The sequence below is a fragment of the Sceloporus occidentalis genome, unplaced genomic scaffold, assembly GCF_023333645.1.
Source record: "Sceloporus occidentalis isolate IW3139 unplaced genomic scaffold, rSceOcc1.0.p SCAF_1, whole genome shotgun sequence".
NCBI classification, from domain to species: domain Eukaryota; kingdom Metazoa; phylum Chordata; class Lepidosauria; order Squamata; family Phrynosomatidae; genus Sceloporus; species Sceloporus occidentalis.
In genome coordinates, this window is record NW_028316981.1 from 232,999,326 (window position 1) to 233,026,004 (window position 26,679).

A 26,679-nucleotide genomic window follows, 5' to 3' on the forward strand; every position below is an offset into this window, starting at 1 on the left:
TTTTTATAAATGCTGGAGTTTTTTGGAAGTTGTGGTCCCCCAAAAACTTCTTCCAAACTCTGTTTTGTTTTTTGAAAACAATGAACTGATAAATGTTTGTCTTTTGAAGGCAGCACAGGGCTGCTTTTTATGTTGTATGTTCCCAAGCTCATGAATACTTTCTTGGTTTGTAAGTTATACTGTGCTGCTTCTTAAATCTTCATAACATGAACAGAGAATATACCACTTTCTTCTGGAGAGATATGTACCTGCAGACAAATTGAGTATATTGTGTGCAGTTAGACCAGAAGATGGAAGCTACACTCAGAGAATTAACATTGCAGTCCTGTACTCACAATCCAGTGGATTCATGAGGACTTACTTATGAGTAGATATGAATGCCTTAAAGGCAGCAGATCGTGTCTGATCTTGGAAGCATTAATACTTCAAACCCAGAGGCATGTAACAAAGGATCTAAAGGGGAAAACAAAACACCACTTCCTTTCCTCCTTTTCCCTCTCTAAACCTCTCCCAAGGGTCACAGTCTTGGCATGCAAAATGGGGAGACAAGCCTCTGATTTCTTTCTCTACCCTGTCTCTTCCCCATCAGCTTTCCCAAGACTCAATGGCTTGCAAAAAAAGGGGACACAAACCTCTGATTTTGCTCCCATTCTCTCTTTTCCCTCCCTTCCCCACTAGCTTTTCTAAGGCTCATGGTCCTGGCATTGGAGCAGTATTACCGCGTTGACCTGTGTATAAGTCAGTCCAGGATTTTGGAGTCCATTTTTGGGTTTAATATTTTTGACTTACAGACGAATACTGTATATATGGTAGTTTATTTGATCAGTTTCTAGGCTGCCTTTCAAGAGCATCAGTTTCCCAAGGTGATTTACAGTACAAAAGCAATGCAATACAACAAACATATTAATAGAATCATATTAAATATAAACAGTTTCACATAAAACCAGCACCAGAATCCTCATGCCTCAAGTTCCAGTAACATCTGGAATGTCATAGGTTTTTCATCATGGATAAAGTAAAACATGGTAGCAGGGGGCGGATTTGCAGTGGAGGTAGCAACCGCCAGGCACTGTGCTGATCCCTTGAATACAGGGAGATTAGGAACATTTAAATCAAGATTAAACCTTACTGTAAATATTGAAATTAATGCTTTTTCTTTGCTTGTAAAACACACACACACAGCTCTTTTACTAACATCTATGCAGTCTGTCTAACTTGAGTTGTTTTCTAAAACATGTCAGTATTTGTCTGTCAGGAGCTTGCTGCTGTATTCAGATACTTCAAAGCAAGAAAATGGCTTGCTTCTACATGCTCCCATTACATATAAATGACTTGCTCTCTGTACAGTTCTTTCCTTTATCCTGGCTTCCCATTTCAGCTAGCAGCAAGATGCAAAATTGAACATCTGCTATGCATCAGTTTCTGTGCTTAGAAACAGCAAGCCAGTTCTGAAATATGTATGAGATTCCACATCAGTTCTTTATAATTAACTATTGAAACCCTCTTTAAAATAGCTCTAATCAGCCTCAGCAGTCCAGACATTCTTGCTGACTGCCTTTCAACGTAACTCTCTCCTGTACCCTGTTTTACCTATGTGTCCTGTAAAGCAGAGGTGGGGATCATTTTTTTCCTCCCTTCAAAATGGATCAAAAGTGAGAAGCAGCTCCTGCCCCTTGTTCCACCACTTTCTCCACCAGGTATAAAATTCTGCCTAAATCACTGCTGCCACCATATGGGAAGACCTCCACCAATCTCGCTGTTCTCACCAAAAGTGAGGGCTTTCTCTTATCCCTACCTCGGCCACCAGGACCTCCTCCTATCCAGATGCTGTGGCCACCTTTAGTTGCTCTCAGAATTCCTGTGCAAGACTTTATTTGTTTAGCACTGTAGATTTGCACAGCGCTGTACATAAAAACAATAAATATGAATACATTGTGCAATGTCTGTCTCCACTGGACACCAGCTCTCTTTATCATCAGACATTGTGTCAGAATCCTTAAAAGTGTATGATACATAAAAACAATACTACGGTATATTAGCAGAAGTTGAATATAACAGAACAGAATAATAATTTAATACACTAAAAAAAAATATTTAACTTTCACTGACACCCTTTATAAAAACTACTAACGTAGTTTAAGACTCTTGCATGCTACCCATTTGATTCCTAAGAACTTATTATTATTATTATTATTATTATTATTATTATTAACCTTTATTTATGAAGCGCTGTAAATTTACACAGCGCTGTACATGCAATCTTTTTAGTTAGACGGTTCCCTGCCCTCAGGCTTACAATCTAAAAAGACATGACACAGAAGGAGAAGGGAGTGGTGGAGGGAGAGGGTAAGAGGTCCAGCAGTTACTCTCAACCTCCGAGGCCTGGACCAAGGCAGATGGACTGGAGGGAGGGCGAGGCTTCAAAATGGAAGGTTAATCATTATCAGGGAAATACTTAATCCTCACTCATTTACTCCAAACCAACCTCAGCTCCCAACTGACATTCACCAACTATCATTCACCAGCCTTACCTCAAAAATCTCTTCAAATATTTCAACAATCATCTCTCACTCAACATTCGATTCACTCACACCCTTCTACCAGCTTATTACCATAACAGCTAATGCATAAAACAACATTTTCCATAAAGGTCCATGACATCACACTCTTGCTGCAGGAGCAGCCGTTCTCCTTAAGAGCAAAAGGTGCCCCCTGTCTTGTTCTGTCATAAAATCCAATCAGGAAGTCAGTCTAGATCTGCATGGAGGCAATAGGATAGCTCTTTGGGGGTCCAAGGGCTAGAAAAACTGTTGCTGAAGCCTTGGAGTTCGCTGTAAAAAATTGCCTAGTAAAAAGCCAGAGTCTGAAGCAGCATACTCTTTCAAGAGAATTTTTTTTAGCTGTTTGATTACCAGTGGGATGAAGGAATAGTTTCCTTCCTCCAGTAATGAAGAAATCTAGCTTCCCCTCCCCTTTGCTCATACATACACATCTGTGTGTTTGGGTTTATACTATCATATCCTTGTGCCTTATTTTTTCAAAGCACTTGCAGCCTTTGTTAGATACACTGTAAGACAAGCAGCAGGCAACCTGAGATGCTTCAAATGCTTTGTGTTACAACTGTTTTTGGATTAGAGCTCTTTGGCTGAGGCTGATGGGAATTGTAGTCCAAGACATCCAGAGGGCATGAAGCTCTGATATAAAATAAAAAGTATCAGTGGAAAGATGTTAATATCTTGATTTAGAAATAAAACCAGTAATAGTCTGTCTTCTGCCTGTGCTGGGATGGAATGAATTCATTGTGCTGACAATACCTTAATGTCAGTCTCTCTTCAGAGAACCTAGGTTAGAAGCATAAAAAAAATTCTCAATTTTTATACATGTCTCCTCCCTTTATTCTCCTTATACAGTCTCCCACACATTTAGATATCAGCACACTTTGGACACATATTGTCAGTCTAATGCCACTTCTATCTCAGTCCATGAAATAATTTGAAACTCCTAATTTCTGTTACTGCATTACAATGGCATCACAACATCACAACTCTGTTTTTTGGTTGTTGAGGCTAACCCAAATCCACCTACAAACCTATATTTTAAGCATTGCAGCCTGCTCCCTCAAACATTACTATTTCACATTCTTGGGGAACAGCCACATCAAGGTGGATGTGTCCAGTTATTTTCCATTAACTGGCCTTGTTGAAAGGGCTTCACGTACATGAACATCCTGAGGATTCTGAAAGACATGGTGTCCAGCTAAAAGAAATCCCATCTGACAATATTGGAATGGTCATGTTGGGGCAGGGGGCTACATTGGTTACAAGGTGGGCATGAGGGAGTGGCCTTGGGAAATGTGCCTACAGAAACCTATCACATTACCACACTACCCTCTTAAAGTGCTGCTATTCCACTTTGACTGCTCTGGCTGCCTCCTGTTGCATTTTGGGGTTTGTAGTTCAGTGAGACCTAAGAGCTCTCTGGCTGAGAATTATAAATGCCCTTGCCTCAACTGCAAGCCCCAGTATGCAACAGGAGCCAGCCAAAGCAGTTACAGTGGAATAGCAGCACTATAAGAGTTTAGTGCAGTAATCTAGCCAGTAACATGGCAGATACCTGTATGTTTCTCCCGATCTCAGCCATTTTGGGGTTTTTTCTCAGATGCAGGTTGGGTTTCCAGTTTAACTCTGTGTGTGCTTGCTACTGTCCAACCTGATTTTTGCTTGTCTCCTTGGTTCTCTGTTGGGTTTTGTATTGCTTGCAAACTTTGAGCCTGCTGAAATGCATGTTTTTGTTCTCTGTGCAAACATATAGGCAGTGCTTGCTGTGCTCAGGTCTGCTGAGTGTAATATTATAGTGCTGTGTGGCTGATAATGGTTAGAATGGATTGTATCTAGAAATAATGAAGATTGGGATAATCAGTTTGCTCTTTTCTGTTTTTCAGGCCTCTGATGAGCCTACAAAAGGGATGGTCACCCTTGCTATTGTTACCCATTATTTCTTTGGGGAGGATCAGAAGTCACCTCAATTACATGCCTTAATAGAGAGATTTCCCAACTGGACCTTTCCCTCAGGCTGGGTCTCTACGTATGACCAATTCATCTTTTAATCCAGCAGTAACACAAAAGTCAGTTGCTGTCCATACATTGTTTGATGTGATTTTTGTTCACATGATGTTTGGGCAAGTTGGATAAGATAGTATTATTGACAATACTACGAATATACTTTAGCCACAAGTGTATTTCTATGGCAGCTGGAATCCATTTGAAAACAACAACAACCCTTCTACGTCCTGCTTGGGCAGGAAAGAGGGGTCTGGATCTTTTATGCAAAATATTTCCTTTTTCTCCCACTTGAATGGCCAGGTTCACCTTTCGTGTGCTTATCGTGAAAACTGCTTTTTGGAAAGTGGTATTAGAATAGCCCTCCTGGGCATTTTGCAATAAGAGAGGCTTTGTGTAGAAACTCCAAGCACAATGTATAGTAGTACTTCACAGGCTTTAAATAACACACCTGCTGCCATCCGTTAGCATTGTAATTTCATCTGTTCTAATCAACTAAAAACTGTGGCTCAGAGACTTTTAACACTGTACATCATGAAAAATAAGGAAGAAATAATGGTGATTGCAGCTCGGCAGTACTGATGCCCATTTTGCTTACAATCAAAAGTCCTTTAAATTGTACAGCCAGAGAATTTGGTGAGTGGTTTCCAAATTTTCCGTGTGTTTTCTAGAGTTTTTTCTTAAACTGTATGTATACTCCCACTTGATCCTTGTACTAATGCTCTACTGGATTGCCTTTTGAGTAGAGGTTGGTTCAGAGCCACCATCATCTGCTCTCTTCTCTATGGGAACCAGTCAAAACAAAGGCTAGCCACACAGAAACGTCCAATGCGAGCACATAGCACTGTTCTGTATACTTCTAAGCACTGAGCCACCACTGTGGCCTTCTGTATGCATATGTGTGTTGTGATTATGATATGGGTAATCTGTTGATGAGTAGTTGTCTAATTACTGATGATTAACCATTGTATTTGTGTGCAAAGGGATCTTGTAGCACCGTTGAGACTAACTGAAACAAAGCTGGTAGCATGAGATGCATCTGAAGAAATAGACTCAAGCCTACAAAAGCTCATGCTGCCAGCTCCTTTCTCAGTTAGTCTCAAAAAGTGCTGCAGGATCCTTTTGTACATTGATTTTCCAGACTTACACAGCTATGTCTTTGAACTCTGTGTATTATTTATTTGATTTCCTTTGAGTTTTTCATATTGACTTAAAAGCTGTGAGCTTTTGTTGGTTTGGGGAAACTCCTTGCATTAGTACTTTAGACCCTTGGCTGAATATCTAGAAAGTGCTTTTATCAAAGATGTTCAGCTGACGCTCGACAGAGAGAGACTTTGAGAGTTAAGTATGAGTATCTGGTAAGAAAATTGCTATTGCTTCCTCTTTTCTTTCAGATTTCAAAACTGTAATCTTATGGTCTCTGAGAAAGCACCATATAGAGGCTATAGGTTAGAGCAGAGCACTATCTCTTCAGTTCCAAGAGAGAGGGCCATACAGACAACCCTGCCTGTTACTGGTCAGGAAACATTTGCAATCCCTCCTACTCCATTCTACTCCATTCTTGGTGCTCCAGACAGGCAGAAGGGTATTGTGGGGGAGAATCACATCACGTAAAGCCTTGGAACTGCAGGATATGAAACACCCGTTTCTCCAAACTAACAGCAAGGAGCTGTATGCAAAGAGATCTTGTGTCACCTTTGAGACTGTGCGAAAGACATTGTAGCATAAGATTTCATAGACCTGGTCTACTTCCTCAGATGGTGAAAGCTTATGCTACAATGTCTTTTGCTCAGTTAGTGTCAAAGGTAATACAAGATCCCATCGTATACTAATATTCCAGGCTAATACAGCTATTTCTCTGAATTCTGCCATCAATGAACTGGTAGACTTAATTTCCCTTCCTTTTGAAACAGTGAAAACCAATAGGGAAGAAAGCAAGCCAGGCGACAGAACTAAAGGCAAAAGAAAAAGTGAAGTGAAAGTGAAAAGGCACTCTCTTCCTTGCTTTCAAGATTCCCTCTAGTGCCATGCTTTGTTTTGCTAAAGTAAATTCCAAAGATTTCAGTTCATGGGGAAAATTATTTCCAAAGGCAAATACGTTGACAACCTTCCTTTTCATTCATTTATCTAGAGCAGAAAGGTGTCTGCAAGCAAGTCTCATTAATCAGGAGCTGTTAGGAAAGGAGACAGCAAACCACACAATGGCTGGAATCCTCTTGCTATGACGTATGCTGGCATAACTGGGGGCCAAGGAAGGGTTATTTTTCGTAAGAAAGCATGCAGCATCTTCTTGCATGTTGTTTTTCCTTGCTGATTCTCTGCCTGCTGCAATCCAAACAGCCACTAACTGGGCAGAGGCATGAGCCAGGAGGCCCTTGTTAGTTATAGAGTTGCCTTGTTGGATGCTGCCATCCTCCTGGACCATTACACAAGTGTAGTGGTGGAGCTCAACAATTTGCCAGTGTTAAGTAGGATCTTCACGAGTGTGTTTAAAATATCTGATGTCTGCACATGATGACAAACTGGGATAGGCATGTCAAACTGTCAAAGAATGCTTTTTGGGATCTTTGGGGAAAACATTTTCGTTAACCCAGAGAAAGTACCTCAGACGGCAGGTAGGCCAGCCATTTGCCTTTTAAAGTTCTTTTTCTACCTGGTTTCCACTTATAAGGTGGGAGAACTTTTTATGTCATTTGTGTAATGTTGGCTGGGTTGTCCTGCTACTATGAAAGATGTAAAAACAGCACTTGCCAAAATATTTGTATGCAAGTTCTTCATATGTTGCACGTAGATTATAATAAAGTAACTACTATGTATATTTTGGCAGAGCACTAAAAGAAGAGCAATGCTAAGAAACTGCAATACAGTGTGAGCTTATGCTGAGCTCACTGAGGGGATTCATACTGTGTAGGAGCTTTTGCAGGGGAAAAGGTATATTTATAAGCTTAGGTTTAGACGGCATTTCTCTGGAAGCAAGTTCCAGTCACAGTGCTTCCAAGTAAAGTCAATTAGAATAGGTTCCTAGTCCAAACCATAGGGCTTTAGCTTGACTATTAAATGAGCTATATTTTCCCATTTAGGTAAGTTCTCAAGGCAAGAAATTACTTGTCATTTAAAAAGAAATGCTAATAATTCCAAATTGCATTAGAATGGTCTTATTTTGCTTCACTGTCTTGGAAAAGTATAACTGCAACTCACAAGTAAGTTTGCAGAAATGCACATGCAAACATTACATTAAATGCCCTCATCTTTCTCTGTTTTGTGCCATCAGAATGATGCATTTTATTGCCTCAACTCCACATCACTGGCAGCCAGTAGCAAAGAAATGCAACCTGTCATGATAACAGGACACATGTACAGTTTTACTTGGCATTATGGAGTAGTGACAAATACAGAGATCCTATTTAGTGCAATATGTCATTTTAGCCTTAAATAATGACATTGCTTTATGTACTAAACTCATCCAAACAAAGCTGACCAAATGTAGCCTCTAGTAACATATGCATGAAATCCTTGTTTCCAAAGCTGATCTTGCATGCAATATTTTCCCTTCAACTTGGAAATGTTCCCGGGGGGAAATGAATAGTGTAAATAGTTTGCATCTCTTAATGTATTGGTCTAGCAATGTGTGTTTAAAATCTCAGTGCACTGTATAGTACAGCTTGTGTTCTCCAGCAAACCCAACTCGGAGAATTTCTATGTCTGTACAGCAGAAATGCACAAAGCCTTTTCCAAACTGATTTACGTCGTGCCTCTAAGCTTAGTAAGATTTTTTAAATGACTCTGCATGATGTATATACAAAAATTTAGAAAATACTTAATTTCTCAGAGCATGCTTGGAATATCAGGGCAAATAACAACTGTTGTGTTTTCAGAAGAAAAAACTTTGCCTAACTCAGGATGCATCTTTTATGAAGTAGCTGAATGCCATGTAGGATGCCTTTTTGGTGAATTCTTGCCTTTGAAAACAAATAATTGTTCAGCACATGAATTCTTTTACTGACAATTCTAACCTGCCTTCTTAGTTTAAACATTATACTGAAAGCCCTTATACAGAGCTATTCAGCTTAAAAATTCTCATCAGCAAAACAAGTCTATGTAGGGAAAAACCCCTACGATTATTGCATTTATTACAAAGCTATTTTATTTAATTTAGATTCACAGTGGGCTGGGTCTTTTGTAAGTAAAAGATAATTGATCGGAACTTCTTCTGTAACACTGCAGACTACATTTAGAGGATCTATAAAACAAAGATAGATACTGTGACTGGGAGACAGCCCTCTTTCAGCTATGCTATTTGTTCATATGCAAGACATTTTTGCACACAAATTCCAGGTGTGAGTTCTCAGCTGTTTAAAATGAGCAATATAATTAGTAATGCAATCCTATATGTCTACTCAGAAATAAATCTCACTGAGTTCAGTAAGGCTTCTTTCTAGGTAAGTGGCTAAAGGACTGCATCATAAGAACTACAAACTTACTAACATCTTCTGTTTTGAAAACTAGGTCATACTTTAACAGAAGTATGTTAGAACAATTATAGAAGAAACTCACAAGAGGCCAAAAAGAAAATGGAATGTATGGAAAAGATAACCAATGCTAAATAAATTTTTATGAATAAATTCTGTGTTGTTTTCATTATTCATTATTTAGGCCCACTTTACTATGACCAGAATCAAGGGTGCTGTTCACAACTGAATTTATTTTCTGCCTTGGAACATTCATGCTACTATCAGAGTCAAATAGGGTTGTCACTAGAGCTGTATTTAGGTATGATTATGGAAATAGCTCACAACCAGCGGCTTCATTAAAGCTACAATTACACGCCTTCATGCTAGAATATATAAAGTCCAGTGAGGCCTCCATAGTCATGGCTTCAACTATCCACGGCTTGAAAATATTTTTAAACTATAAATTTCTTGATTTTGCCATTTTATATAAGGGACAACATTTTACTTTGCCACTGAATATAATGGACTTCAGCATCCATGGGTTTTGGTATCCACAGGGGGCCCTGACACCAAACCCCAGTTGATACCAAGGGACCACTGTATTTGCATGTCTGTGATGTTTTGTTAAAATTGGGAGGTGAAGGGGATTGGGGTGGTGGGGGTGGTTAATACAGGTTTTGGAGAAAGGATAGAATCTAAGGCATGATTGTAGTGAATTAAAGGGTTATGTCAAAGGCAGCAGAGAGATCAAGAATGGATTATTTTTGGGCAGCAATAATATAACTAGGTTGATAAGATGATAGAAAGTGAGTTCAATTATGAGTTAGAAATGCAGTAAGCAACCATGTAGTACAGACAAATACCAAGGAATATGTTGGGATGAAGATGTATGTACAGGGATTTGAATGTTATCCATTATCAAAGGAAGCAGACAGGACATGAGCAGACGTGTGGATAGTTAGGCTCAGGAACAGACCTCTGTAACTTAGGATGTGTATGTAGGGCGATCTTGTAGCACCTTTGAGACTGAAAGAAGGAAGTTGGCAGCATGAGCTTTCCTAGACTTCAGTTTACTTGCTCGGGGATCAGCACAGTAATATTGCTTTGGCAAAAAGAAAATGATTCTGAAAAATCAAGAATTCCTCTGGCAGCAAAAAGAATGGCCAAAGGATTCCAGTGAGCCTTAGTAAGGAAGAATGAAACTGCAAGCATATTCTCCCTCGTCATGACTGCCTGGCTAGAATTAATATCACAGCTTAAGGCAAGGTCTCTACTCCTTCCTATTTGGTCAATTACTTGCCTGGATGTGGATGCAATGAGTCCACCTCTAACCTGTTTCTCCAACAGTGTCCAAAATGTGCATTTTTTTTCTTTTGAGTGGAAAATTGTAAATATACTTACCTCAAATTCTTCAATATACTTTCCAGTCCCTAAATCAGGGGGCTAGAGCTATTGTAATTATTTAGCTTCCACTTCACTGAGCCCCCACCCCACTTCACTCTAGAGATACTGAGAATTTCTCAATTCCTGTGGGAGTTACAAATGGCTAAGCACTGGAGTTAAGATGCTATGCACTGACTCCTATTCCACCCAGTGCTCACTTACCGAGCAGCAGCTGTTGCAATTGGTTGGAGTCTGCTTCACTATTGCTTGGGAAGCAGCCCCTCTTCCTCCTGTGAATGTGATTCCCTTGTGCCAGAGATAGCTCACATGAGTGAGGCTGGGACTGTCAGCCAATCACTTCCCGATTAACAGGGGAACAAACTGGCCAACAGGATCCAGACATCCATTTCTAACTATCTGGCCTATTTTGTCCACCTGACAAATTCAGTTCACCATTACCAACGAACATATCAAAAAAAGTATTTCTCACTGTAAGCTCTCTGTAAGATGGTAAACGGATGGTAGGATGCAGATTTTGCTGTCCAGAGATCTTCATATTGGTATCACTCAATATAGGACATCAAGGTGTGAGTTGTCCATGTACCAATTGTCAGGGACCAAAGATGAATAATATCATTGCCATATAAAGGAGGAGCTCTCCTGCCATGTGGAGGAAGATAGTTTAAGAGTGCCTGATCCATGGAGACACTTGGTATGAAGCAGTATGGGCAGGGACATGCTGTTCTGTAAAGGATCTGCTTGCGTGCCCAAAATGTAGTCAGGACAGGAGTTGGCACAGCTATCCTGGAAGTGGGTGCTGTCGATGCCAAAGGGCATGAGGTGACTAGTAAGGCTGACCACATAGCCAGATCTTTGGAGGACTTAGAATACTTCTATTCTTTCAGTGCAGAAGCATCTACTATCTCTCAAGTTTGGAATGGCCCGCAAGGGAGGCTGGTCTCTTTCAGCTAGACTTAGAAGGAAATTTTCTTCTAGATTTCCCCCCGTGTATTGTCAATTCCAAAGGAGGAGTATTAGGCTGTGGAGCAACTGGTGTTGAGGCTCCACTGATTAATCTTGGCACACCAATACCAAGATGACGTCTGATACCAAAGGTCAATACTGGGGTTAACATTGACTTTTTCAACTTGGAGACTAGGGTTGATGCAGACAAAAGTGGTTCATTAGATGACACTCAGTCTGCTACCTACAGAGACTCTCCCAACAATGAATTTTGAGTCACTAGCCCCAGATCTTACGGTTTTGCAAAGAAAAACCTCTGTAAATGGCACAATTTTCTCAATGTCCTCTCCTCCCCCACAACAATATACTCAATGAGCACTGGAAAGAGAAACTTTCAGCCAGAAATACAGTGCAGCTTAAAGTAGACACCATAGAAACATAGAAATAGCAAGGGAGATGGAGAAAGATTCTGAGGTAAAGTGAAAGATTAAAAAAAAAAAAAGTCACACGTGGATAAAAGAGTATAAAGAATAATAAGAAAGAAATGTGAAAAAAGAAATAGCAAGGGAAATTATTCAGCAAGAGAACACCTAAACTGAAGCTGTTCTACTAACAGTCTTTGAAACTGAAGGGACACAAGCTTGGTGGGTTAAGACACGTGTGGTAGGTGGGAGGAGGCTACTTATTCCCGCTACTGAACTCTAGAACATTCTGAATGGGTGCAAACCCTATTTGACAAAAACCTGTTTCCAAGGAGGTGGAAGGAAAGGAGGTAAATGTGGCCTCTGGTTTCCTAAATGTATTGATAAGCATGATATATAGTTTTAGGACTATCTAGACATCTAGTTTGCACAACTGTCTTTCTGGAGAGTGTTCGATGGCAGCAAAAAGAAAGGAGTAATATGGGCTGTGAGTTAGGGAAATTTGGGCAAGAAACTTTGGTCAAGCTGTAGTGAAAGTGTCAACCTCATAAACTTAAAGTGAGATGGGCTTATGGGCAGGGCAGCCACTTCTGAGTCCTGTCTGGCTGAAGTGATTGCAGGGTCTTGACAGAATCCTGAGCAGTACAATTCTAAGTGGTTCAAAGGAGAACTTGGACAAGGCTTTGAATACTGTGTGGAAATCCTAAGAGGAAAATCACTGGAAGAGTAGGCTTGGTCCGCTGAGAAGTTTCCTAATATCTCTCTCTTTAGATATATCTATCTATATGTGTACATATATGTTTGTTGTTGTTGTGTAACTTCAAGTCATTTCCGACTTATGAGACCCTAAAGCCCTATCTTGGGGATTTCTTGGCAAGATTCGTTCCGAGGTGGTTTGCCATTGCCTTCCCTTGAGGCTGACTGAGAGCATGTGACTTCTCAAAGTCACCTACTGAGTTTCATAGCCAAGCAGAGAATTGAACCCTGGTCTCGAGTCTCAGTCCATGTTGACTCAACATTCAAAATGCCATGCTGGCTCTTGCAGGTTTGGAGAATAGCCTTTAAATGCCCAGTAATACTCCCTGGAGGAGTGTGTGTGTGTGTCTGCATATGGCCATCTGTCGGGGATGCTTTGTGAGTTCCTACAGCAGAGGGTTGGACTGAATGGCCCTAGTGGTCTTTTCCAACTCTATGATTCTATGATCTGGATGGCATGAAAAAGATGCTTGTTAGATGAAATGAAGATGGACACAAATGCAGCTGTTTGACTTAAGACCCATCTCTAGACCTCATTGTAGGAATTCCAGAATGTCTTTAATTATGCTGTTTATGAGGAGATGGATTTTCTGCAAGACCACCTGAGAGAGGGTGGACCTCTGCCTAAAGAATGGAAGGGTGTTCATGACCATGTGGGAGTATCCTTCTTTCAAGTATGCTCTCCATTTAGCCACCATGCAAGTAAGTGGAGCCATTCCTGAATTAGATAGAATACAGGATCTGGACCTTGACCTCCTGGATCTGAGGAAGTGTCAGGAGTATCAAAGGTGCCTAGACAGAAAGTGTTAAGAAGTGGGAGAACCATGGTCTCAGCCAATGTGGTGGCACAAGTACCACAGATGCCCATTCTCTCCTGATCTTCCTCAGATTTTTGCATATAAGAAGGATCAGAGAAACATGTACAGCAGACTCCATAGCCAGGGAATCTATAGAACACCCTGGGCTTCAGCCTTGTGAGAGTGGAAGCTAGGGAAATATCTGATGAACTTGTGATTTGCATCTGAGGACAAAAGTTAGGAGGTTGCTGAAATGTGACTGCAGTTGGCTGTAAAAGGTGTGGATCTAGACTCCACTCCCCTGGGTAGAGTGTAGCAGCAGAGGAAGTCCACCTCTTTGTTAAGAGTACCTTGGATGTGTTGGGCTGAAATTGGATGTTTTGTCTCTGTTCAAGACAGGAAAAGGTATAGGAGTTTTGTATCTTACCCTTGGTTGGAGTTAATCATTCATGGATGCCTCCTTCTCTGCCAGTTGACATTTTTTAAACATTTAAGAAGTCTTCCTGAACACAAAAAATTGATATGTATCCAACTTGTGTTAGAGAAAGAAGTATGTCAAACTAACATGAAACTTGGAGGGCTAGGTAATTTCCACCCTTTGTCATTTTATTTTAAAGTTATTGCACATGTACCAGTACTAATGGTGTTACCAATGGTAAGGGCTAAGCAACAGCAATAAAACATATTTAGTTACACGTATCCATTAAAAGAGATTTAACCTTGTCTTCTAGAGAAATATACAAATTTATGACCAATATAATTTTTTTTGCCCCTTTTGAATGTTCAGAATACATTACCAGTTCAAAATTCATACAGGGAATTGCATTAACAAACTGAGTAACTCTAACAGAGCTATGCCAGATAATGATGTTTATACTCCCATATGATAAATGATTTTGGTCCATGTCACTGTTCATTATACCCACATTATAAAAATAAGTGTTAGTTTTTGTATAAAAAACTAGAAGTGTTGCATTCCCCCCCCCCTAATTGGACAGTACAAACTAACCAATATTTAAATTTTAATACTGTTACAGGTATTTAACATTATACATATTGGGAACAGCAGAGGGGGAAAGGTACCTCAAGGCAATCATAACATTGCTGTATTAAAGTTAAAATAAATGTAATTAGTTACAGGTGTATGCATTATAAAATATTTGCAAGGTGGCCGTTTACATATATACACTGTACATTGTCATTATGAACCCTTAATAGTAGTAGTAGCACTAATATATAAGGTGAATCTATTTACATAAAAACTAGTTTTCAGAAAAGAATTTACAAGTGAAATAAATAAGAACCTTCAGTAATTTAAATTCTTTAGAATGCATCGAAATAGAACAATGACAACGGATACCACTCATAAAGAGTCAATCAAAGTGTGTCGCTTCTGGTTGGAAATGCAACTTTGCTTTTAGTTTTTCTGAGTTAATGATCCAGACATGCAAGATAGAGAGGGACACCCTCCACTGTTGTACAAGCACCAAAAGCATAAAACAGTAACATTAAGAATATACAAGAGTATTCACAAAACATACAATGTATTTTACAGTTCGTTCATACAAAAGCTTAGTGATATCAAACAGCATAATCTACAGAACAAACACAGCCTAGCTCCATCAGGCCATGATTTCCCTAGGCAAACTAGGCAGAATGTACCAGGTTTTCATCCTAACTAGCTTCATTGTTGAATTTTTAAAACTTGGGTTTCAAAAACAAGGCAATATGAAAACCAGACACACTCCAAATATTGCCTTATTCTTCTGGGGCAAATAATTAATTCAAAATTTCCCCCTCAACATTAGGTTACATTTTGCATCCCAAAAGAACCTAACAATGATATTGTGCACTGATATAAGATAGATGTCCTTCTGCATGATTAAGTACCAAAAAGAAGAAATCTGAGGTATAGAAGAATCTCAACCAGATCTATAAAATAAAATATATTGGTATGCAAACTATAATATTGTTGCTTTCTGCATAACCATTTTATAAAGGAAAGAGCCAAGACTGCTTATTGGGAAGCATTCACAGATTTAAGGAGGTTCTTTAGTCAGTGTGTATTTTTAAAAAAATTAGCATAAAAAACAAATTGAGTTTAAGTGTTGTTGAAGGCATTGATTACTTTTCTCCAAAAGCAATGCTCTTAAATGCCATTATCACGAAGCTGTGCTTTTCTATTAATAACACCAGCCAATGACTTCAATGTTGTTAGGACACAGTACAGTCATAACCACTTTCCTGGAGCGGATCTTCATCCTCCTGTAGTCCAAGTATGTCCTCATCATGTCGCGCTGTGATACTACTGCCAGTGTCACTTTGAGGACTGGCACTGTGACCAGCTGAACTCCTGTTGTCTTCTGCTCTTGGACTGGCTTGTTCTGTCACTCTTGCAAGGTTCACAGGCTGAAAGGCTTCTGGTTGCACTTGTTCCTCTGCTATCTCACTCAGTTTTTGAAGTTGTGGCTTGATGACGGTTAAAAATGGCTTATACCCAGGACTACAAAACACAAATAAGGAGAAAGGCTATTTCAGTTACCTTAAAATTCCAGTTCAGGCTCTGACTCTTCCCTTATCATTTCACCTGAGAACTTAATGTACTACGCATTAAGCCATCTTACAAGTTATGCTCAAAATACTGAGGATTGTGGAAAGCCATCAGGCAATCAACATCTTTCATACAGCTCAGATGCTACTAAATTTTCTTGTATTATTGTGAATGTTGGCAGTGTACTTCCACATCATCCTTAACATACAGTTCAGAACACCAATGGGACATGCATAACACTGGATATTATAAATACAACACTCTGATTTCATATCATTGCTCATTTTTTAAAAAAAATGTTCACAACTATCTACAGCAACTGAAACAGGAAAAACCTAAGGTGTAACAACTGTTAGTAAAGGTCTCCAAATATCCCTCATAAGACTTTAATATTCTAGGCACCATATTTCAAGTGCCTAATCTGAGGAGTTACAAATTAAATTGCTAATTTTAATAACAAATGTACAGTCTATATTAAGCACTATGCTGAAAGACATGCAGATTTAGTTGTCAGACAGACAACTGGAAATTATTGTAACACTACAAAACTTACCAGTCTGTTGAAGCCCATCTATCTACTGCCTGCAATCCTGTTTTAATATTCTGCAATATCTCTCCATCAACCTCTGAAGACTGCATGAGGCTAAAGACCTGGCTGATCACTGATGATTCTCGGAGAATAAGGCCTATAATAATGCACCAATCCAGACATCCTGCTTCCATAAAAATATGAAGCAAATACCTACAGGAAAAAAGCAGTTTAAAAAGAAACCTTGACTATTCCATATGACATTCTAGGAATGGTTGAAAGGACGTCTCAGATACTTATCCCTCAAAACATCAGCATGACTTACCGCAGCTGAACCTGTGATTTATGTGGCCCTTTACTGGCCAGCTCCAAGGAGATATGTTCCAACTCTGATTGTGTTAAACTCAATGTGGAGAAGTTTTCATCCACCATAGTCCAGTCTCCATCCACTATAGAACTTGTTTCTGTCAAGTCTGTGGCTGAACCAATACTGCATTCATCACCTGTCAATGTAAAGTAAATACAGTAGTATAAGAAAGTATTGATCACATTTTTACAGCACATGCATTTTAATAAGATTCTAATAAGAAAACTAGCTTAGCAGTTTTCAGTTCCTTTCTTCAATGAAATCAGGACTGGCACAAAACATCCCTGAAAGAAAATGTTCCTGTCATTACCAAACTCAAATGCAGCATTCAATATTTTGGAGAAGTATTGAGAAACACCCATTTGCCCCAGCCAGCAGAACCAAAGGTCAGGATAGCTGGTACTGTATTCCAGCAACCTCTGGATGGTCACAGGTTTTAAAAGTGTGCTGATGGTTGCAGTGTGACAACAAGGCCCAACAGGCATGTCCAGTGTCTCAGGTGAATGGAATGAAGACCTTAGAACAGATGTGAGGATCATGTTGTTTTCACAGATGCTGGACTCCACGTATCAGCAGCCCTATCTAGTACAGCCATTGGTGAGAAATGTTGGGATTTCCATTCCAATAGAGCATTGTGTGATTTCCACCCCTACTCTCGAAAATACCTTAGAAACCTTGATAGCATGCAGAAATTTTATGACGGTAAGGCTGAGGTTGTTTGGCCCATAGGTTCACAAAACCATTGCCTTTCAACTCTAGAAGCATTAAGACAAGTAGAACAGCACAAAAGGAGAACAGCAACACATTCAAGTGGAACTCAAGATCCCAATGTGGCTATTTTAGGGTCTCACTATCAATCTAGACTTTTAATCCAGCTAAGAATATGTTGAGTATTTCCTGTGGAGTCAGTGTGGTCTAATGGTTTGAGTGTTGGACTACATCCATGAAGACTAGGGTTAGAACAGAAACTCCCTGGGCGCCTGTGGGCAAGTCACCTTCTCTCTGCCTCAGAGGAAGGCAAAGGCAAAAATACTCTGGACAAATGTTGCCAACAAACCCAGGGGTAGGTTTGCCATAAGTCAAAAACTATTTGAAGACACATAATAATTCCCTCTGGAACCAGGCATTTGAAATTATTTCTAGAAGACAATGTGTTATTTCTTTTGTTACTCTACAGAAATACAGTTCACAGTGGTATTTTAGTATTTTGTCTTTGACATTTTAATTTTCACTATGTTTGTGTTTGGGGTTTTTTTCTGGGGGGGGGGTTATTTAACTAGATTTTACTGTATTTATGTATGTAAGCCTGAAGGCTTCAGCTATACTCAGTCTCGCAAGCTGGATAAATAAAATACGTGTGTATCCATGTTACATGTTTTAGCTACACCTGTAAGCTGATGAACATTTACATTTACATCTTAGTGCAGTCTCAATAAAAATAAACCAAATGACACTGAATGACAAGGATCTCTTCAATGTGTTCATATATAATTCATTCAGTGCTTGCAAGACCAAATGGAATCCTCAATGTGTGTGTGTGTGGGGGGGGACCTCCTTAAAAGGAGATGCAGTGAAATAAGTAAGTGTTGAGACATATATATTTTTGAAACCACATGAGAATAATCATTTTTAGGTAACTCATGTATCCTCCACTGTAATTCAAACATTCAGCTGGGCAAAGGTTAATTTAAGTGAACACTTTTTCTTAGCACTTTTCTCAATCTCTTCTTTTGTGGCTTAAAGACATTGCTGCCCCTTTTACTTCCAGTGAACAACAAATCCTATCAAATTATAATTTTGAGATTTAAAGTTGAGATTTAATTGTGCAGATTGGAAACATTTATGTAAAAGGTATTCATACTTGTAAAATGTATAGTGAGCTTGGTATCCACTGGGACTTGACTCCAGGACCCACCATGGATATCAAACTCCATGGATGGTCAAGTCCCATTATACACAGCGGGATAGTAAAATGGTCTCTCTTATATAAAATGTTAAAATGAAAGTTTGCTTTTCAAAATTTATATATATTTTAAAACATTTTCAAGCTGTGGGTGGTTGAATCCGTGAATATGGAGGGCAACTGTATAACCTAAGTACAGGTTTTGTTTGGATAATGTTGTCAAGTGCTAGTGAAAAATGATGGAAAACCAGGATTCAGGAAAGATACATAAGTCGAGGCTGAAGGATGGGGACTGGAGGACATGCAGCAAGCTGGGATCTCTTGTTTACGTTTAATGTTGCACTAGTGGACAACTGTCGCATGATAGGAGCGTCTTCCCTCCCTTCTCTCTTCACTCTTCCACCCCACCTGGAAACCTGTTTTGGCAGTTTTGAGGAGTTGCTGACCACTGAAAAACGTAACTTCCTCAGTGGAAAAATAATACTGGATTACACCTGCTGTTAAGTGAAAATGCTAAGTGAAAAGTCTTGCCCTTTTCTTTACCAGATGTTCCATCCAGACACCCTCTAATTTCAAAGCAGCTAACCACAGTATCTCATATTATTTTTGAGAGGATTTTCAGTTAACATGAGAGCTTTACCTTATTTTCTTATGAAAAATTAAGAATGCGGTGACTGTTAGCTTCTCTGTTACCAGCCACTTGATTGTTTGTAGTACAGTGGTAACCATGCAGATTTCTAGATTGTTCTGAGGAGGACATCATTAATCTTTCATTAAGGGAACTGTAAGCTTAGTAAGATGGTATCTTTTGGGGAGGTAATATATGAAACTTAATCACACACAAAGATGATGACTAAAGAAAGCCAAGAAATCACACACCTTTATTTAACAAAGGTGAGAGGAATGCTTCTTGCATGTGAGGTCCATGGGATGATGCTGCATCCATCTCTCTTTGGGAAGAACTAATGGAACCAAGCCAGCTATGACTTCTTGGCACATCTGCAATGCCTGTAGTTATTTCCATGTTCAAAAAGCTGTCAGCAGATTGTGATTTCAAAAGCTGCTCACCTATTACTGGATGTGAAAGCACAAGAAGAGTTTACAGATCAAATAACCAAGAAACTCCATGCATAACTCAGCATACATTGAGTCCAAAGTAACTTAAATCAAGCCATATTATTTGAAAAATATTTTTATTAGAACAACTGATACATATTTACTGTATATAAAAGCCAACCAATCTCCCCAAAGCAATAACAAATATCACTAGATAGAAAAAGAAAATTATAATTTATCACTTTATCTAAATGTGTCTTTGTTATTAAATTCAATCTAGTTCATCTAAATTTAACTATATACTTCTCATCTAACTTCGAATATCTAATCTCTTTTCGTGATCTCCATAATAGTGCAAACACGTCACTATGGTAACTTCAGTGGTCTTTCTACTGTTATTTTTATCTGTCTCATCTAATTAATCCCATATTTCTATGTATTTGTACAGTTTTGGATATGTTCCCACCCATTTGATGTTCTGTAGGCTTAAGACACTAGAGTCCAATCTACCTCAACTTTTCTTGAGGATTTGTCTTTCAACAAATGAATGGGTGATTCTATCCATTTCTATTATATCTGCCAGTTTCAAAAACCACTCTTCCATTATTGGTAAAAGTTTTCCTGTTTTTATTTTATTATTAATTTAATTTAATTTAATTATTTTTGCATATTGAATTCTTGCTGCAGCTATCATGTGGTTCCCAAATTTAGTCTTCTGGATGTTTTGGACTTCAGGTCCCAGAATTCCTGACTGCTGGTCAAGCTGGCTGGGACTTCTGGGAGTTGACGTCCAAAACACTTGGAGGATCAATGAATGGGAACCACTGATGTATTGGATCACTCTTCACTTTTCCCTTTCAAAATTTTTTCCAGCCCTAAAGTTCTGGATACATTGGAAACACTTTTCCTATTTATGGTAAGTTTATTAATTTCTTTCCATTACTCTTTGGGGAATTTCCACCATATATGGAAGAAATTTCCTATTTTTCTTGACATTTGCAACATTCATTCTTTCTCATTTTATACATCTTATCAAGCTTATTAGTTGTGGGGTACCAACAATGAAACATCTTGCAATAATTTTCTATTCTGTCTTGACATAGTGTGAATTTGTTGGGTTTTTCCCAAGACTTCTCCCAGCTTTCTAGTTTTATTTCACTTCCACTATTTTCAGCCCATTTTATCATATTTAACAGATGGGTCAAAAGGAGAGGCTTCCGGCCACTTCAGGGATGTGGTGTGCAGATGACACACAGCCCCAGAGCGGCTGGAAGCCCCTCTGAAACTGCCTGAAGCCACAGGCAAAAGGAGCAGATTTAATTCACTCCTGCCAGTGGCCTGTTTGGGGCTCCTGCAGCAGCCTGCTCTGAGACAGGCTGTGCAGTCACTGTGGTCCCAGGCTGATCGGGGCCTGATCGCGGCTGGAGTAGCCACAGGCCGCTCCTAGCCACTCATCTGTTTCACCTCATAAGTCTCTTTCATTGTCTCCCTTTTTAGTTCTTGCTCTAATAAATATTTGTAAAAATTTGCTGTTTTATGTCTTCCTTTACTCTGCAATGCATTCTCTATTTCATTTCCTTCTCTTTCAAAGTCTTCTAATTTCAAGACCATTTTGAATCTAAGCAATTACAATTTATCTCTTTGGATTCTAATTCCTCTCTGGTCATCATTTTGTAATTGCTTTCTTGATCTAGATATAGCAGAACTTTGTATCTAATCCATGTTCTATCTGCCTCTTGTCATCTCCTGAACAGGGCCTCTTGTGGTGATATCCAGAGGGCTATTTTCCTATAAAATTTATTGTTTGGGGTTTTTTAACAGAATTTCCAATAGCACTCAAATTCTTTATTTGCTTTTTCTTTACCATACCACACATAAGCGTGCCAACCATATTATTCTAAATGTCTGTCTTGACTGAACCAGTGCATGGTGGAGTGGTTTGAGCATTATGCCAATTAATATTATGCTAATTTAGTATTGGAATACAACTGGAGACCACATTCAAATCCCTGTTCGGCCATTGGAAACTCCCTGGGTTTAGGCAAGTCACATTCTCTCAGCCACAGAGGAAGGCAATGGCAAACCCTCCGTGAGGGTTCTCTGTGTCCCCTTCCTGCTCCAACATTAGCTGGATGGGACTCCTTGAGACCTCCTTACTTATCTATTAAACTCACTGGCACTACCCGTTGATTTGAATCCTCCCTCTTTAGCAATGCAACAGGACTTTGCTGGTCTTTCCCCTGCAGAGATATTTCCCTCCTAGGCCAAGCCAAGGCATGTGAAAAGGGAGTATGAGAGACACAGAGTACTTTTCAAGGAAAGAGTTTTATTCTAAGTAAGAAATCTTCATAGCAACAGGGTATCTCTTTACATGAGAAACCATCTTTGGACACAGATTAGAAATTACAAATTACAGACAGATTTTCCACTAAATCAGGACATTTACTTGATAACTGGATTCCAAGTGATTAAGTGGAATAATAATAATAATAATAATAATAATAATAATAATTAACCTGCCATAGCTAGCTAATACATTTTCCTAATCTATTCATAGATAAAATGTTCCAGGAGTAGCTGGGAGTCTGAAATCCTTATCCAGCCCTGCCTTGACCCCGTCCCCCCAAGCTTCCAATGTCAGAGCTCACCTCATGGTCTGATTAGAGAGAGCGAGAGACAAAGGACCCTCTGTGGTGCTTCAAGCTTTTAATAACTTCTGCTAAGAAGCATCTCGAAGGCTCACACTTTTGCCCAACTACCCATCTCACTGGCAATTGCTAACTTGCCACCTGTGGCACTGAATCTCATTAAAATGCAACTGTACCTCCTTCCCCATATAACCCTTTGTTATCTGATAGGGCGGCTCTGACAATGGGAGGACTCCTCGTTATCACACTCTCTTTGAATAAACCTTACCAAGAAAATCCAATGATAGGATCGTCTTAGCATTGCCATAAGTCAGAAGTGACTTGAAGGTACACAACAACAAAATCTTTGCTATTACTATTAATTTTATTTACACCAACCTTCCCAGCCAAAAAGCTGCTTTTTAATTTATGTATATGAACAAGGCTATATATGGCACAGCTCACATACCCCATGAAGAAACTAGGCACATTCATTTCCTTCCTCTACAGCACATTTTAAATATGGAATACTCATCAGCCATGTATTACTTTTTTTCCAATGACTACTTATTACATTTTAAAATTAGTTGCCTGAACACATAAAACAAATTCTTTATAGCCCATCCTGTTAGTACAAATGAAATGTATAAGAGACTCAGCATGGTGTACTGGTTTGAGTGTCGGACTATGACTCTGGAGACCAGGGTTCAAATATTGACTCAGCCATGGAAACTTGCTAGGTGGCCTTAGGCAAGTCACACTCTCTCAACCTCAGGGGAAGGCCATTAAACCCCCCCCCCCCCCCAAACAAATCTTGCTAAGAAAACCCCATAACAGTTTCGTCTCAGGACTGTCACGTCAGAAATGATTTGAAGGCACACAACAACAAAAATAATCATGTGTAAAGTAATTATTTAATTGTCAGGTAAGACATGCAAATTGGCCTCTAAAAGGCATCTGATTTTTGTATTTATTACAATCACAGAGGTAGCAAGTTGTGCAATCAACTTGGAGATACATTTCTGTCCCTTCCCAATTTCTGTCAGGCCTACAACTATCTCACTTCTTACCGACTTAAGCAAGATAATACAGTACCTGTTCTATACTTTCCATTTTTGAGAGGTGAATTTATGGAGCAAACTGGAATAATTGGAAATGGCCAGAGGAAGTCATTGTGCAGTTTCTTCAAAGCAATTACAAAATCATCTACCCGGGCAGCTCTGGTGCGCTCCTTACACAACCAGCCTATCAACTCAAAGCCCAGCTGTGCAGCAAAGCAACCAAGGTCTTTAAGCCTGATTTCTTCTAACAGACGCCGAGCATGTCTCCAGAGCATCATATCAATGTACATATGCTCAGCACAGTCACTGTCCTTACTCCACCTATGGAGAATTAAAAGAAAAAGGAATTGAAAAATTAATTTGGTCATAGCCAAATTAATTTAAGATTGATTTCTGTTGCCTTAACATCTAAGAATAATGTTGAACCACTATAAGTTTCTGACAACAAAAAAACAATGGCATGTGATATAACAATGCTCAAACATGAACAAGAAGAAACTAAGTCCTGTTCCAGAGATACGGAGAATACAATATAGCATAATAAAGTGGAGAAACTATAGTATCAAATTACCTTTTGCCTGATGGACCAGACGGCATGCTCAATGTTTTTTGCAAGTTAAATTTGCCTGCTGGAATTCCGTCTCCTGACTGGGACAAACTAATGCTGCGATGTCTAAAGAATTCAAAGCCACCACTTGAACTAGGTTCCTACACAGAAGAAAGTAACAAGAAAGTTTATACACAACTATGAAAGAAATATAGTCCAGTACAAGAGGAAAATGGGTTTTTTTTTTAGTTCAGCACATACTATTATTATCTATACCTATGTTTCCCTAGTCACCTTCTGGAAACATAGGCAATAAATGTTTCATGAATGATTATTTCAGTGAGGCAGTATGCAGGTCGATGTTCAATGAAAATGCATTGCAAAAGTTGGAAGTCTAAGTCAATAAAGTAAAGCATTATAGAAAGTAGTGAAGGAAGAAAACACTGAACATGTCTACTTGGCAAGGCAGGACATAAAAACCTGATACAGTGGTCCCTTCCTTTACATGGGGGATCCATTCCAGACCCCCCCCCCCTGTGTAAGAGAAATTCCGCGTATGCTTGATCCCCATTAAAACCAAAGGGGCTCGTGCTCCACACCATTACTCTTTTCTAGGGCACAGCACTGCTTCTTCCGGCACAGCTTCCAGCATATGCTGGAAGCTGCGTAAGGCTCGCCCGCATATGACACCGGTACACTCTATTAGAAAAGGGGAGTCTACAAAAATAATCAAAACATATGACTCCTTATTATCCCAAGTGGTTGTGGATTGCTCCTCTGCACCCTCCAAAGAATGCAATACTAAATGACCTTGCAAACTCAAAACATTCAGCTTTCCCACTCACTTGACTTATATGCATGCGATGATTCAATTTAGTCCTTATGATTTATAGAAAAGGGGGCACTACTACACAGAAATATAATTCATGCAGTTCCATTTCAAGGAAAAGAAGATACCTAGATCAAAACTTCCTTCAGTTAAAGGGAATCAATTCAGGCTCTTACAGGCTTACCTGGACATTTTATATTATCTTTCTTGGCTGCACAGGCCAAAATGTCCGTTTCTGCCTACCATTCTGGCACCGTTTTGTTCAGACAATGCACATCTGAAACACCAGTACTGGTGTTAGCAGTCCTGATGATGTCTGCTGCACCCCACAACAGAACAAGGGCTTAACAGGGATAAAATGATTTTTGAAAACTTACTAACTTACGGGAAGATCTGGAGCCCTCTGTTTCCATACGCGACCATCAATGGGCACTTCATTCTGACGTCAGAAGTGAGTGGCCCACGGCAACAGTGGATGTCCATGCAGACAACCACCACGATGCGGAAACAGAGGCTAAAGTAACGGGGGGAAATGGGGCAGCTGTGGGGCCAGGATATTCAGGGCTGCCTCTGGAGTATCCTGGCCAGTGCGGATAAGGTCTATATGACATCAAAGCAGGGATGCTAAGTATGGACTGTACTTTTAACTGAAGTATCCAAACTGATATTTATCTAGTCTAAATACATGGACTGAAATACAGTTATCTATTGGACTGTGTATTTTGTTGAATTTTGTAATATAGTTCTGGACCCCAACAAATAGTTTGGGGCAAAACACATACAATAACATACAATGATTTTTTAAAAGCAGTAAATGGAATGCAATTGACTTATACAACACATGAGGAAATGATACAGCCTAGAAACAGACTGATCTGTCCAGCCTCAGAAAGTAGTGAAGTTATTCTACAGCAGTGGTTTCAACCCTTTCTATGACTCACACCCTAGAAAATGTTTGGTTAATGCCTGCACACTCAACAAAACTAGTATCATATTTGAAGATGAAGAAGTCTAATTTCTGATTTTTAAACCTCAAATTGAAGTACATACAATACTGCAGGTGAAAAAAACCAACTTAAAAAATAAGCTTTAACTTTGTGTCTAAAATGCCAATTCAGAAAAAAACTGTAAATTATTCCAAATTGTAAATTTTTCTCCTTTTGATTAAATAAACAATGAGACTACTATCTATGCAACACAACCACTTCCAACTTGTATGATTCTAACCACCTCTCAAGACACACTGGGAGCTGGATGAGTCATGAGTCCTGACCCATCACTCAAGAACACAAACCACTCTGATGTATCCTCTGAAATTACATCTTGCATCCCTTGGGGTGCAGCCACCCCATGTTAGGAACCTCTTTTCTACAGTCTCTCATACTGTGCTCACTTATAACTTATTTATAACTTTACAGATTGTATCCATACGTTGACTGACAATAAAGTCTAAGAAGTTATAGTACAAAAATTGTAGTTGTATAAAACTGTATTAAAATGTTGCGCAATTGTACACTGGTGTACAATTTTCAGTTAAAACCATATATGAAACTACTTCTTAATTATCTATAGCAGATCAGCCATTTAACAAACCTGAGTAGTTGGTGTCGGAGGAGGTGTCTCTGATTCTCCAGAGCCAATGGCTTTCAGAAATCTGATCATGTGCCGACAAAGATCCCACTTCCCCTGCTCCAAAGCAGTGTTGAATAGCAAAGTTGCATGCTGCCTGCTAACTGCTGGAACCTCCATGTTCTAGAAGCAACATAAAGGGACTTTTAGAAAGATGCCAGAAATTAGTTGATGTATTTCTCAAATACAGTGGGGCCTGCCATATGAGCCCTGGTGGCGCAGTGGTTAAATGCCTGTACTCCAGCCAAT

The 26,679-nt window shown here is 39.3% G+C and overlaps 2 protein-coding genes across 5 annotated transcripts in view; one reads left to right on the plus strand and one right to left on the minus strand.

The window, feature by feature from the left end:
- ERMP1 (endoplasmic reticulum metallopeptidase 1) overlaps positions 1–9,151 on the plus strand; it is a 48,124-nt gene extending 38,973 nt beyond the window's left edge. The window contains exons 15-16 of one of the 3 annotated variants that reach the window (XR_016277291.1): positions 4,442–5,195; positions 6,691–9,151. Coding sequence is in view for 2 of the 3 variants with exons in the window: in XM_089489987.1 (XP_089346113.1) it covers positions 4,442–4,606 (165 nt within the window). In the remaining variant the exon portion in view is untranslated. Of the gene's footprint in view, positions 1–4,441 lie in introns of all 3 variants that reach the window. The other 2 variants (XM_089489987.1, XM_089489972.1) reach the window with 2 other exon arrangements.
- Positions 9,152–14,340: 5,189 nt separating this feature from the next.
- The window catches only part of RIC1 (RIC1 partner of RAB6A GEF complex), a 71,736-nt gene continuing 59,397 nt past the window's right edge, over positions 14,341–26,679 (minus strand). For both annotated transcript variants that reach the window (XM_089489999.1, XM_089490008.1), the window contains 7 exons: positions 26,395–26,553; positions 23,997–24,133; positions 23,460–23,746; positions 19,561–19,755; positions 16,737–16,914; positions 16,436–16,624; positions 14,341–15,834 (listed from right to left, as the gene is read on the minus strand). In XM_089489999.1, coding sequence (XP_089346125.1) covers positions 15,546–15,834; positions 16,436–16,624; positions 16,737–16,914; positions 19,561–19,755; positions 23,460–23,746; positions 23,997–24,133; positions 26,395–26,553 — 1,434 coding nt within the window. In that variant the 3' untranslated portion in view covers positions 14,341–15,545. The remainder of the gene's footprint in view (positions 15,835–16,435; positions 16,625–16,736; positions 16,915–19,560; positions 19,756–23,459; positions 23,747–23,996; positions 24,134–26,394; positions 26,554–26,679) is intronic.